This window comes from Alligator sinensis, unplaced genomic scaffold, assembly GCF_000455745.1.
Source record: "Alligator sinensis unplaced genomic scaffold, ASM45574v1 scaffold489_1, whole genome shotgun sequence".
Classification (NCBI taxonomy): Eukaryota; Metazoa; Chordata; order Crocodylia; family Alligatoridae; genus Alligator; species Alligator sinensis.
In genome coordinates, this window is record NW_005841901.1 from 2264632 (window position 1) to 2277334 (window position 12703).

Below are 12703 nucleotides of genomic sequence, written 5' to 3' on the forward strand. Positions count from 1 at the left end.
TAAGCAATCCAAAACTGGTCTAAACCTGTAACAGAACATAAGTTCAGTGTATATAAACCAGTTTCAAAGTGGCTGAAACTGGTTTAAGATAAACCTGGTTGAATGTTTCAGACTTAACTGAATTGGGTCAAACCATTTTATGGAACTTCTGCCCCAGACCCCTTCCTGATTTAAGTTGAATCAGATCAGTCCTCTAGCATCCCAGCATGTTTTTCAGCTCTGGGCTGGGCTGGGCTCTCCACTCCAGAGAGTAGGTCTGGCCCTGCCCCTCTCCTCCCTAGCCAGAGCTCCAGCTGGCTGAGAAGGAGGCGGGGAACTAGAGCATCTGCCCATCTTCCTCCTACTTCACTCCCTGTTCCCGTCCCCACCTCACTGCCCAAGAAGGGATCCTCCCTTCTGCCCCTCTCCTGTGGCAGGGACCCCAGTGGCACAGACTCCAGCTGGCATCTCGCGATGCTCCCTGCCACCATGGCAGCTAATGCTGAGATGTGTCTATTTGTGTGTCTCCAATTTGCCTGGACCACAGACCAACAGAACAGTGTCCACTTAGGGCTAGAGGGCAGTGGCTTACAAATGCATCCTACAGATAAGAAACTCTCAAAACTAATGAGAGAGATGCATTTGTTTTCTTTTGTAGGGCTTGACTTCTGGTCTAGTTCAAAGAATGAGAAACAGGAAAATGCTCCTGGCACTTCCCCAGACCAGGGACTGCCTGGTGGGGGAACAGGCAGGACGGACTACCCACTTCTCCTGTCCCTTCCCAAACTGGTCAGGGAGGAGACTGGAGCAGCAAAGCAAAATCCCCTACCTGCTCCACTGACGAGGTAAAAGTGGGGAGGGTGGGTTGGCACGTTGTTCATTCTGCTCGGCTCCTAGCTACTAGGAAATAGGGCTTGACGGACTGATAAGTATTGTGTTCTGATAAGCTCCCTGCTGACTGCTGGCTTGCTTCAAAGGCCGCAATCTGGGGGACAGAGAGAGGTGTGAAAAATGATCTGGTTTGCAATGACTATGACCTGTGAGTGCTGTCAGTTTGCTGCAGACAGTATGAAGAAGCAGGGAAAGGAAGATTGAAAAGCTCAGTATCGTCAACAGATGCATGCAGTCCACACAAGCAGTCTTCCCTCACCACCCCACCCCACCCCTTGCCTTAGAGTGTTAGCCAGGGGCCGGAGTCTGGCAACACTCCCTGCCCCTTGAGCGGCAAGCAGGAGAGAAGCCTGGTGAGGGCTGCTTCCCCCTTCCCCTCGAAGCACACCCCAGTGGGGGACTGTGCAGGCCAGAGTGGGAGTTTAAACCCCTCCCTAATCATAACGTCCTGCCAGGGCCTGGCCATGCCCCCCCTCAGCTCAGCATTGTGGAAGGGAAGGGGAGGCTGCTCTAGCACCCCCCAACTTCTAGCCTGAGCCACTCCAGGCATGTACATACATTCCCTAATTCAAAAGTAAATGTCTATCCACTTGCAAATCAGTTCAATCTCTGCAGGTTAAACTAACCTGCAAAGATTGAATCAATTCAGACTCTGTTTTTTTGAATGTCTGTCCCTAGCCCAAGGGAGCGATGTGCCTCACCTCATATCGAGCCACCTTTTACTTCCTAGCCTAAATAAACAATATCCATTTATAGTTAGGTCAGTTGGAGGCAACATTTGACATGAGCCCACAGAAAGGCTTGAATTCAAGGTTCCAGTGCTGTAGCAAGATGCCTTTACCACTCTCCCATCACGCCCTGCTCAGGAATGTCATAGTTTCCATAATTTTGCAGCAGTTATGTTGCAGTAGTTATATCCAGGTTATGGGAGTTGGAAACAACATTAGCTTTGAATTGTGCTTTTTGATATGCTATTTTGACCATAAACCCTGGATGAGCTGCTGTATAATAAGTCAGCTTATGGCTCTGTGAAGAACCAGATGCAAAGTAGGCAGTTTGCTGAGACTATTTGTAATTTTAAGAGAGATTAACATTGGCTTGCCTGTGGCGACTTCTGTTATCTATGCACAAAACCTGCAGAAATCATCAGTTCAAAATAATTTGATACAACAGCTGAAATACAAATTAGATGGTGTTAAGGCAGTGGAGCAGCCAAATTGTTTCAGCTATGGTTAAACACTACCAAGTTGTACATACTATCTACAGATGCTATAACAAATAGGGAAAATGGGAATATCATAGTAAGGGTGAGGGAAATGGAGGCTCTTCAGCAACAGTGGGCAAAATGCAGCCCATGGGCCAGATGTGACCTGCCAGGCCATTCTATGTGGCGTGTGGGGCCCCTAAAAAAATTTAGAAAATTAAAATTTATCTTCCCCTGGCTGACTGTCATGTGTCCCTTGATGGCTTGCCAAAACTCAGTAGGCGGCCCTCCACCAGAAATAATTGCCCGCCCCTGCTCTTCAGCATGCCTGTATGCATCAGGAAAGAAGCAATATGAATGCTCTTTGAATCAGATAAAACAGTAGTGAAAGATGCCTTTGTTGATTTCACTAGAAGTTAACAGCTATTCTCTAGAAGTGAAAACAGGTATTTGAGCTACATGCCCCTCATTAGAAGGTATAAGGAGAAACCATAGTCAGGGACACAAGCACTAATCCTTCAGGGTATAGACAGATATAACAATTGTATCAATATAAAGGGATATGTAAGCTATGTAACTGCTATGATTGCATGATTGTATAGCGATACAAATGTAACAGAACTGCTCCAACTTTAACCCCACTTCATTCAGGGTCAGAGTTAAGGCAATTTAAACTTTCTATCCCTGAAGGTTCATGCAGATGAAATGGTAACAGCATAACAGCTCATCAGTTCCTTCTCCCCTTTAAAGTGGCCAAATTATAGTTTGTTCATATCCTTAATTATTTGTTCATACAAAGTTGTTTGTTCATACCCTTAGACAAGAACAACACTGCTAAGGAAGTAAAGGGTGGTAAGGATTACTTAGGGTAGATTTTTTACCTTTTATTGGACCACCTGTATAGTTGGGATAGAGTTAGGCAAGCTTTTGGATGCAAGACTTTTCAGGTCTTAGGAGTAAAAGCCAGCACAGCATAGTAAAAAACACTTGGAAGAGGGGGGAGAAAAGTTCCCAGGTGCAGCAGACAAACAATTAGCAGAAGAAAAGAAGCTGATTACTGGGAGATCAAGGCTTATCAAAAGCGGAGAGGGTCACTGTCACCTTTCGTGTGTGGGGATATTCAGGAATCAGATAGTAGGTTATAATGTGCCATAAAACGAATATCAGGGTTAAGTCTTTGAAGATGTGCAAGAGACATAAGGGTGATTATGATTGGGATTCTGCATCTCCAGGTATGACTAGAAAGATAGACATCTGTCTTATCTATTATATTTCTATAGACCCTACTACTGTAGAAAGTGAGGGCAGAAACAAATGATGGGATTTCTCTCAGGACAGCTTTTTGTCCTGGGATCCTACAGAATTACAAGCCCATTATCTCTCTTTAGGTACCTGTGAAGTTTCCAAGGTAACATTTTTTTGCCCAGGACAATTAAGGCTAATTCAAGTTAATTTCCTTTCATCCCAGTGACAAGTTGAATGTGTAAAGGGCTGTGGTGCTCTGGGTTTTGACTGGGATCAATCAGAATCACCTCATATGCCACATCTGTTGTTATCCTGAGTGCCTTTTTCAACACCCAAGTCTATCCTATCAACAAGTCAACATTCCCTGCTCCCCCCCCCCAACACTTACCTGTCTCACACCTGTTTTCTCAGATCCCCTCTGATCTTCCCTGCCATATATTTGCATTTTCACAGAGCTGCATTTTGCATATTGGCTTATGTTTCTATTCCACCCAGGAGAGCACAGAAACACCACCAGACTCTCCCTATGCCTGAAGAAGGGTGTTTGTGTCCCAAAGCTTGCAAAGAACAATTTTTCCAACTATTTTCTTGGTCTAATAAAAGATATCACAGTTACTCAAATAAACTTGTCTGCCTATGTCCTTAGACCAACACAGCTACAACCAACACCCTTGTGGTACCTCACAGGAAAGGAGTATCATCCCCATTTCACAGAGATTTAGAGCTGGATCTTGGCTCCTGGAATGGATTCCAGAATCCTGTGTTAGGCAACTTGATTCCACATACAAAGCATGGGTGAGGTAGGCCCATTGAAAACAGTCTGTAAACTGAGCAGGAAACCACATAAAGTCTGTGTAGTGAGCCTGCCTGTAGCAAGCACACAAGACAACACAGAAGACAATGGTGTGTTAAATTCCATCCATTTATTGGACTTTGGTCATGTGGAGACACCACCCTCCACTTGAAGTCCATGGCCTAGAAGTCTGTCCCAAAGGTAGGCACCTACCCTCTCTCTTTCAAAAATACAGCTAGGACACGACTTATCTTTTAAAATACAGGCAGAGAAGAGATGGTGCCCCCATTTCATGTAATGGCCTAATGGTTGGCTTACTTATTCTGGATGTGGAGGACACAAGTATAATTACTCCTTCTGCCTAAGGGATTCAAACCCACCACCCTTAGAACTGTCCCAACCACCAGGATAAATATGAGTGAGGGAGGGAGTGGACTCTGCACCTTTCATACTGAAGTTGTCCCACTGCGAAAAAAGGGATTCATCATTTATTTGGCTGAAATGAGAAAGCCGGAGCTTCTGTAGCCAACTGGTTGGTTTCTTTTGAGGCAGGAGAGAGACCTGGATTTCAGTTCCTCCTCTAGGACTTATGTATGCTGCCATTTTACATAAAACCATCATTGGATCAAAAACATTTAGGTGACTGAGTGACTAGCCCCAGCTGATGCAGAAAGTGGTAGAGCAGAAAATAGTCTGGGTCTCCCAGTTCCAAAATTAGGGTGGTAACCTTCCTTTCTCTAGATTTTCACCTATCCCAATGTATGCTAGTTGAGGATCTGGCTAGCAGATGTATTTTCCAAGTCAGTCAGGGTTCCAGTTAAAACTGTTTAGCTCACTTGTACCATTACAGGAGCTTGCAGATATCACAGTTGCATTTTAGTAGCTGATGCCATTTTAGTAGCTGAGTTGGTCACTGGCACCAACTCTCTCTCCCCTTTTAGTTATATCTGTCAACAGCCTGTCTGTACTTAACGTAATGGGATACTGTTTCTGTGAGGACACTGACCATTTACTTACAGCTACAGGCAAGCATGCTGTTATTTATAAGCTATCAGTGTGTTCATGGGTAAACAAGATTTCATAAAAGTGGGAGTGTGGGAGCAGTGACTTGCACTGTATGGATAACTCCACCCCAGTTCCCTCACACACACCAGTGCAGGCAGACTGCATCATAGGAGCAGCAGCAGGAGACTTTTAAGCCCCTCAAGCAGGTAAAAATCTTTCCTTCTCCTCAATGCTCAGTAACATGTTTCCTCCCTTCCTCTTTCCTCCCCTGTCTGCTGCTGCTGTCCCCAGCTGACCATCTTCTAAGACAGGAGTGGGCAAAAAGTGGCCTGGGGGCTGGATGAGGCCCACCAGGCCATTTTATCTGGCCCACGGGGCCCCTAAAAAATTTAGAAAATTAATATTTATCTACCCCTGGCTGCCTGTCGTACGACCCTCAATGGCTTGCCAAAACTCAGTAAGCGGCCCTGTGCCCGAAATAATTGCCCACCCCTGTTCTAAGAACTCTTCAACTTGTTGAAATCAGAAGCTTATACTATCTTATGTACACTACCATTGAGAACAGAGGTGCTTAACTGTGTAGTCTGAAGTCAGGCAGAAGCAAAAGGGCAGGGGGTAGCATTCTCTTCTCTAGATGTATAGATACCCAGATTTAGTTGTGTGCATGGTCACTTAACTCCCAAAACTGCCACTTATGCACAGGTTGGCATTCTATTCCTGGGCACATAGCCCTACATGTGGCAGTGTCTACATACACAGTCAGAAATTGAGTGTCAGTATGTGTGTAAGTGGAATTTTGGAGGCTTATATGGCTATGTAGATGACTTAATCTGGTTGTCTGTGCATCCAGAAAAGAATGGAATGCCATCCTTACAGACTAATTGGTTCAGAGAGGCATGAGCTCATAGGTACAACCAACTTTGTCAGATGCTAAGAACCGATTCTATTTTTAACATCTAACAAAGTAGGTTGTTGCCTATAAGCTTATGCCTCTCTGACCCAGTTAGTTTCTAAGGGTGCCTGTAGACATGTGGGGACACTTCTCTGATGCTCTGTAATTGCAGCGTATTGGAGCAGACTCAATTAATTGAGTCTGCTGGGGTGTGCTAATCAGTGTCCCTGTGCTTCAGAATGGCGGCAGGGGCACTTTACCTAAAGCACGTTCAGTGAACTTCAGTTAAAGCAGAGGCTGGCTGGAGCACACTAATTAGCATGTCCTAGCAGACTCGATTCATTGGGTCTGCTCCAACACGCTCTAATTACAGAGCATTGGAGAAGTATCCCCACATGTCTATGGGCACCCTTACAAACTAACTGGGTCAGAGAGGCATGAGCTCCCAGGCACCAACCTACTTCGTCCATATTTCCCTCCATGTTTCCCTTCCAGCTCATGTAAAAAAGATGTCCACTAATATTCAGTGTTTATAAATAAGTTACTGACTTCCATTTTCTACAGCTATTCCATTACGTAGATTTGTGTTGAACTTGTCCCTCTCAAATATATCTTGCCTTCTTAAGGTTTTCTTAGGTTTGTTCTTATCTAACTTCTCATTTTCCTCTCTTTTGCCATAATCATATATGGATAATCACACTGAGTGATGCAAATACTTTCTCAACTACTTTTCTTTGTTTCTACTGTTCTTATTATTTGTATTTTCAGTAATAACAATAAGAAATTAATACGCCTGTGTGCATTTCTTACCAACTATAGCCTCAACATATTTTCACTTGATTGCCTTGGAATTCTTGTTTTCCTAGATGAGGTAATTGTACAGAAACCAGAACTCACCAGTCCATCCATCTGCCATGCTCCAGGAGGAGAATATTTTGTGGAAGGGGAAACATGGAATATTGATTCCTGCACCCAATGTACTTGCCATAGTGGACGTGTCCTGTGTGAGACTGAAGTCTGCCCACCTCTTCTTTGTCAAAATCCCACCCGTACACAGGACTCCTGTTGTCCTCAGTGTCCAGGTAAATATTTCCTACTAACATAGATGTATCAGCATAGACCTCTCTGGGACTTTTGCAAAAGTCTGTCATACTAGAAAAAATATTTAGTCATGAAGATACTAAAATGCTAGTCCTGTGATTTCACAAGAGCAGTCCTATAACCATCACTTGTTATAGTCTCTTGACTGTGATGTTCAAAAGCTGCTATAGCAATATCTCTTAAAGCATTAGTAAAGAAATGCTCTAAGGAGGAGTGCTCTTGAAAGCACTTACTTTATTCTGCTTGCAGATCTCCAGAGAGACCTCCATATGAGTGTTTCAAGTGACAGTGAATGCTACTTTAGTTAAAACTCATAATCAACAGTTAAGTGATTTTTATGCTTACAATATGAGATGAGTCCTGAATAAGTATCAGAGGATTGGGAGGAAAAAGAAAATCTAAGCTTGGGTCAGTCTTAAGAAAGTTGGGTGCAGGTGATGAAACAATTTCGATGAATACAACTGACAAATTTTAACTTTAGTCCCTATTAAAACAAATTGAAGGAATTCAGAGACAAACAAACTGATTATCGAACTGGAGATATTGATTCATGCAGAAAGAATTAAAAGCTAAATAAACAGAACTTTGTCAAACCGACTATGGGAGTCTGCGGTAGCTGTCTAAAAGTTTAGGAAGTCTCTAGGTGCCAAGGAGAAAGAGAATGTTTATCATAATCTAAGGGATGTGTAAGTATCCCAGGAGTAATGGGATAGAACTGAGTAAAGGAAAAGTAGGTCGATAGGAAATTTTTCCTAATAACAATAGGCTGGAGTAGTCACTTGTGGGAGCCCTATTCCTTGAGTCATTTATAATCAGATAGCACCAAGTGCTCACAAATATGCTGTGGAATACAGTCGTTCTTTGGCAGAGGATGACCTCATAGATCTCTTTAATCAATAAGTTGTGATAAGAAAAAAGTATATGCAAGTAGCTAGAGGCTAATTGAAACTAATAAGTCAAATGAGTATATGAATAAATCAGCTTGAAGTTAACCTTTTCAGGCTGCACATGGGCAGCTACACGGGATTTAAATTTTCAGAGGTGCTAAATGCCTGCCCCTTCTCACTGATATGATTGAGACCTTTTGCTGACCCTTTTACTCCAACTGACTATTCAGTACTGACTTTCTTGATATCTAGCCTATCCAATGCCTATGTCCTGTTTGGGACCAAATAACCTGTCTGTGTGTTTTAGTTCCCTTACTTGTACCATATCAGCAGCACTAGCTTTTTTGCTACTATTTCATCTACACACACACACAAGGGATACAGGAATCCAGAAAAGGTAGCTCCGCCACTTGAGGGAGGCATTTGTTTTCATTCCCTCCATCAGCACAAACTACCTAGCTCTTCTCCCTTTTTTGAACGAGAAGAGCACCAATTTAGTCTTCTACCTATAATGCAGCAGTTAATTTCTGTGCCTTGTGCAACAGATTACTTTAAACATATTCCAAAATCTGATGAAATGCATGGCTGAGACGTACAACATGCCACTGGAAATAATTCACAAGAAACCCCCAAATTCCTAGACCCTTCCAGGCATGGTAAACTAACTGCGCCTATTAAAAAAGGGATTTTGTTAGAGCCTGTCTCATGGCAACCTCCCACATCACTTAATCTAGCTGGTATCAGGATCACTTTAAGTAGCAGCTATTCAAGAAAGTAAAAGGACTGAGGAAGAAAAAAAAACTAAGAGACTGAATCTATTCTGCAGAAACCCCTGCTTTTCTATCAGTCAGGGATTTATGTTACCAACAAAGTCTTGACTATCTGCACTGCAATACATTTGAAGTTTATGGAAGAATCCCACAAAAGCAAAGAGAAGAATTTAAATTCATCATGTCAGGGGGCATCTGACAGTTCTAATCTGTAGGCTGATTAAGCCCTCAGTACTGGCTCACAGACCATAACTCTCAAGATGCCTATTTCCCTGCATACATACATCTAGCTCTTTTTTTTTTTTTTCTTCAGATACCTAGTAGTAGGCAATCAATGAGTCTTCTGGATCATACTGTACACATGAGATTGCTAGGACCTCTAACGCATGCCTAGGCAGGAGTATGGAGGAGTGGAGCCTGCCCAGACCTTCCATCCCCCCCTTTAGGCCACTGAGACAGAATCCGAAGGCCAGACCGAGTCCAGGCGTTCAGTGCTTCAATGGCTGTAGTTATAAGCATGGGAACTGAACCTTGGTCTCCCACGTGGCAGACAAGGATTCTACCACTGAACTCCAACAGCAGGTGATTCCTAGTAGTTAACAGACAAAAATCTAGATCTTGAAAAGGGAAGATAAGGGAGATTCAGCTCCTCATGGCAGTTCCTCCCTATATGGTGCCTTATAAGGACAGGGTTATTCTCAGATTTGTTTCAAGTTCCCATCCAAAATTGTTCTAGAGTCCCTGATGGACCCCCATATTCATCTCCCAGTTTTCTTCCCCAAACCTCAGTTAGCCCTGGGAAAAGCTAAATTGTGTACACTTAAGTAGTGAGAGCCTTATCACATAACCTTAACAAGATAAAAATCATGCAGGAACACATCGTCTCATGTTTTATGACAGGAGTTAAGGTTAGCTATTATCCCGACAGAGATGATCACAATAAGTCTGTAGCTGTATAACAATACCATATGTTAACAAGTCAGCCCTGCATAGATGCACTCCGCCATCATATAAGTCAGGTAACCGTGGCCATCTGTTAGAAAAATGTCCCTATTTCCAAATTTGTATGGCAGTTATATGGAACTTAGTCATCCCTCACCCCCTCAAAAAGAAATTGCTCTTTAATAAAGGCTTCCAGATAAGTTGTAAGTTTTGATAGCATTTTTCTACTATTCTAGTCTTTCTTTAAGTAGGACATACGGACAGAATATCTCAAAGAACTGTTAAGTTGAGTAACTGTTCTTTACTTATGCTAATAAATCTGTTCATATTTACAGATGAACCTCTTCAGCCTTCTTCATCAAACAATGAGAGCATGCCTAGTTACTGCAAAAATGATGAAGGAGATATTTTCCTGACTGCTGAATCCTGGAAACCCAATGTCTGCACTAGTTGTATTTGCATGGATGGAGTGATTAGCTGCTACTCTGAATCTTGCCCACCAGTGTCGTGCGAAAGACCCGTTCTGAGAAAGGGACAGTGCTGTCCTTATTGTATCGGTAAGCCAATACAAAATACTTAATAGCTTGCTTCTTGGGAATAAGAAAAAAGATTTTATATTTTCACTCAGGTTAAGGACTTTTGTATTGGTGCAATCTGGGCTTGCAATTGAACTATGGGCAAGAATTCAAATACAGAACCACCAGCTATCTGATTTACAGCTATTACAAGCTATATAGGAATGCAGAAACAGACACAAATTGCATCCAAAACTGAGAGGCCATCTTTTTAAAAATGTACAACTAGGTAGACAAGAACAAATTAATGGTGTGAACTTACAGTGTGTTAGTTACTCTATGATAACAAACCACAGAATAACTGTCATGCTCCTATCCCGCAATAAAGACGATTAAAATGTACTGGTTTCTGTAGCCAACAGTACTCAAGGGAGTGATACGGCTAATATGATATGCAGCCACCTTTCACTCCCTTTCCTGAATGACCAGGTACCCATTTACAAATGAGTCAACAAGATGTGGCAGTCTTAAACACAAGTCTGAATGGAGGCTTAAACTCTTGCCACTGGTTCCATAGGAAGATCCTTCATTCATCTGCCACCATGCCCCTTACTTAAGCCAGTTGGTGAAACTTTACATAAAAATTAATTCTATTTAACTTCGTTTGTGATCATATGTAATAGAATGTAATAGGGGATGTGTTGTTAGTATATACATTTTAGAAATATAAAAAGAAAAATAATGAAATTTAGTATGGAAAAATACAAGTTTAGTATAATTGGGAGAAATAGTACAAAACATTCACAGGAAAATAATACTAAGCATATTACAAAACCCTACTGTGGTAGTGGACACAAGCTGGATTTGAATTTGAAGTATAGCAGTATAGGGTGGTTATGATTAGAATATGCATTTGGCCAAGAATAGCCCTATTTGAAATATCCCTCCATTTTTTTTTACGATAGTTTAAATAAATATCTTTAGTAACAAAAGAGTGGCTTTTTTTAATATCTTTGCTTAAGCAGTTCACCCTATCAAACCAGAAGGGTCTGAAACTGAATGTTCAGCACAACTATGCAGAACTCTGCTATATGAGCTGCAGGACTTGCAACATTAACTGGTAACAAAAGAAAGCTGTTTTCAAGGGGAGGGATGGGCTGGTAGTACCTGTTGCTGGGTCTGAAGGGTGGGAATGGAAAGCTCTCTTACACTCTCTCATGTTCTCTCTTGCTCTTCCTCTCCCATCCTCTCCCTCCCTACCCCCAAATCTGCTCCAGTAGCTCCCGGGCATTCCCAGAACAGTGCTGGCATCTGTTGCTGCTGCTTTAGCAGTAACATGAGCCCACCATTTAAAAAAATTTAAATGTTAGCATATTCCAATTTCAAGGACAAAGAAAAGTCACATAGAATGCATTAGCATTCTCCCAGCTAAATATCAAAGTCCTGCCACAAACAATGGAGAAGTTACCTTCTGAACTGAAAGTCAAAAGAATTATTATAATGAAAAAGGATAGGTTTCCTAAATTTTTAGGGGGTTACAATCTCCTTTTCCTGTTGTTATCTACAAAGTAATATATAGTTAAAATTAGTTAATGTTGAAATATTCAAATAGATTCTGACATACAAACATATTTAAACTTCCCTGTCATGAAGGAAAAGGATGAAAAAATAAATCAAACTCAAACTATAAATAGTAGGAAACCTGGAAATGCACAGTCTTGCACAGTGATTCTCAACCAGTGTGCCACAAACTTAGTACTCTTAAGTGTGCAAACATTATTTACAAGGTAAACCCAGAGATTTCAAATAGGAATTCATAGTGTTAAAACATTCTGATCTGTTATGGTCTACCTGAGTTCTTTGTATCAGAAAACTAAGGAAAATTAAAGCTGGCATTTTCCAAGCAGTGCTTCAAATCTAACAGGTCTAAAAACCCCCCACTGGATTTCCATTACTGCTCATCCCAACTACAGGTAGCCCTCACCATTTGCAGGGGATACATTCTTATATCCCGCACGAATGGCGAAATCCGTGAGTAAGGCACTGCATTCATGAACGCCGTCTGCATTCATGAACTCAATGCCCCCGGGGGGGGCGGGGGGCACGGGTGCTCTAGCAACAGGAGCATGGCAGCGGCAAGCATGGAGCTCCCAAGTAGCTCCTTTAAGTGTATTTAAGAAGTGTGTTCAGCATTCGTGAATATTTGAAACCATGAATTCCAAACCCATGAATAGTGAGGGCTTCCTGTAAATTGTGCTATACTCTCAGCTTTAACTTCCCCCTTTAGTTGGTCAAAGATTAACACATAGTAACATAAGAAACTAGTATTAACATAGATAAACATTTTTTAAAGCACATTTTCAACTGAGTGTATCAAAAGCCAAGCATTTTTCACTGTGAAACAATACATAAATTGTATACTTACACAATAGGCATTAAACTTGTTCTTTTGAAACCAGAGAGCCTTCATCCGTGTAGG

The 12703-nt window shown here is 42.0% G+C and overlaps 1 protein-coding gene across 1 annotated transcript in view; it reads left to right on the forward strand.

Annotated features, from left to right (window-relative positions):
* CRIM1 (cysteine rich transmembrane BMP regulator 1) overlaps window positions 1-12703 on the forward strand; it is a 359396-nt gene that overhangs the window by 320588 nt on the left and 26105 nt on the right. The window contains exons 12-13 of the mRNA XM_025197632.1: window positions 6876-7091; window positions 10045-10266. Of these exons, the coding sequence (XP_025053417.1) occupies window positions 6876-7091; window positions 10045-10266 (438 nt within the window). The remainder of the gene's footprint in view (window positions 1-6875; window positions 7092-10044; window positions 10267-12703) is intronic.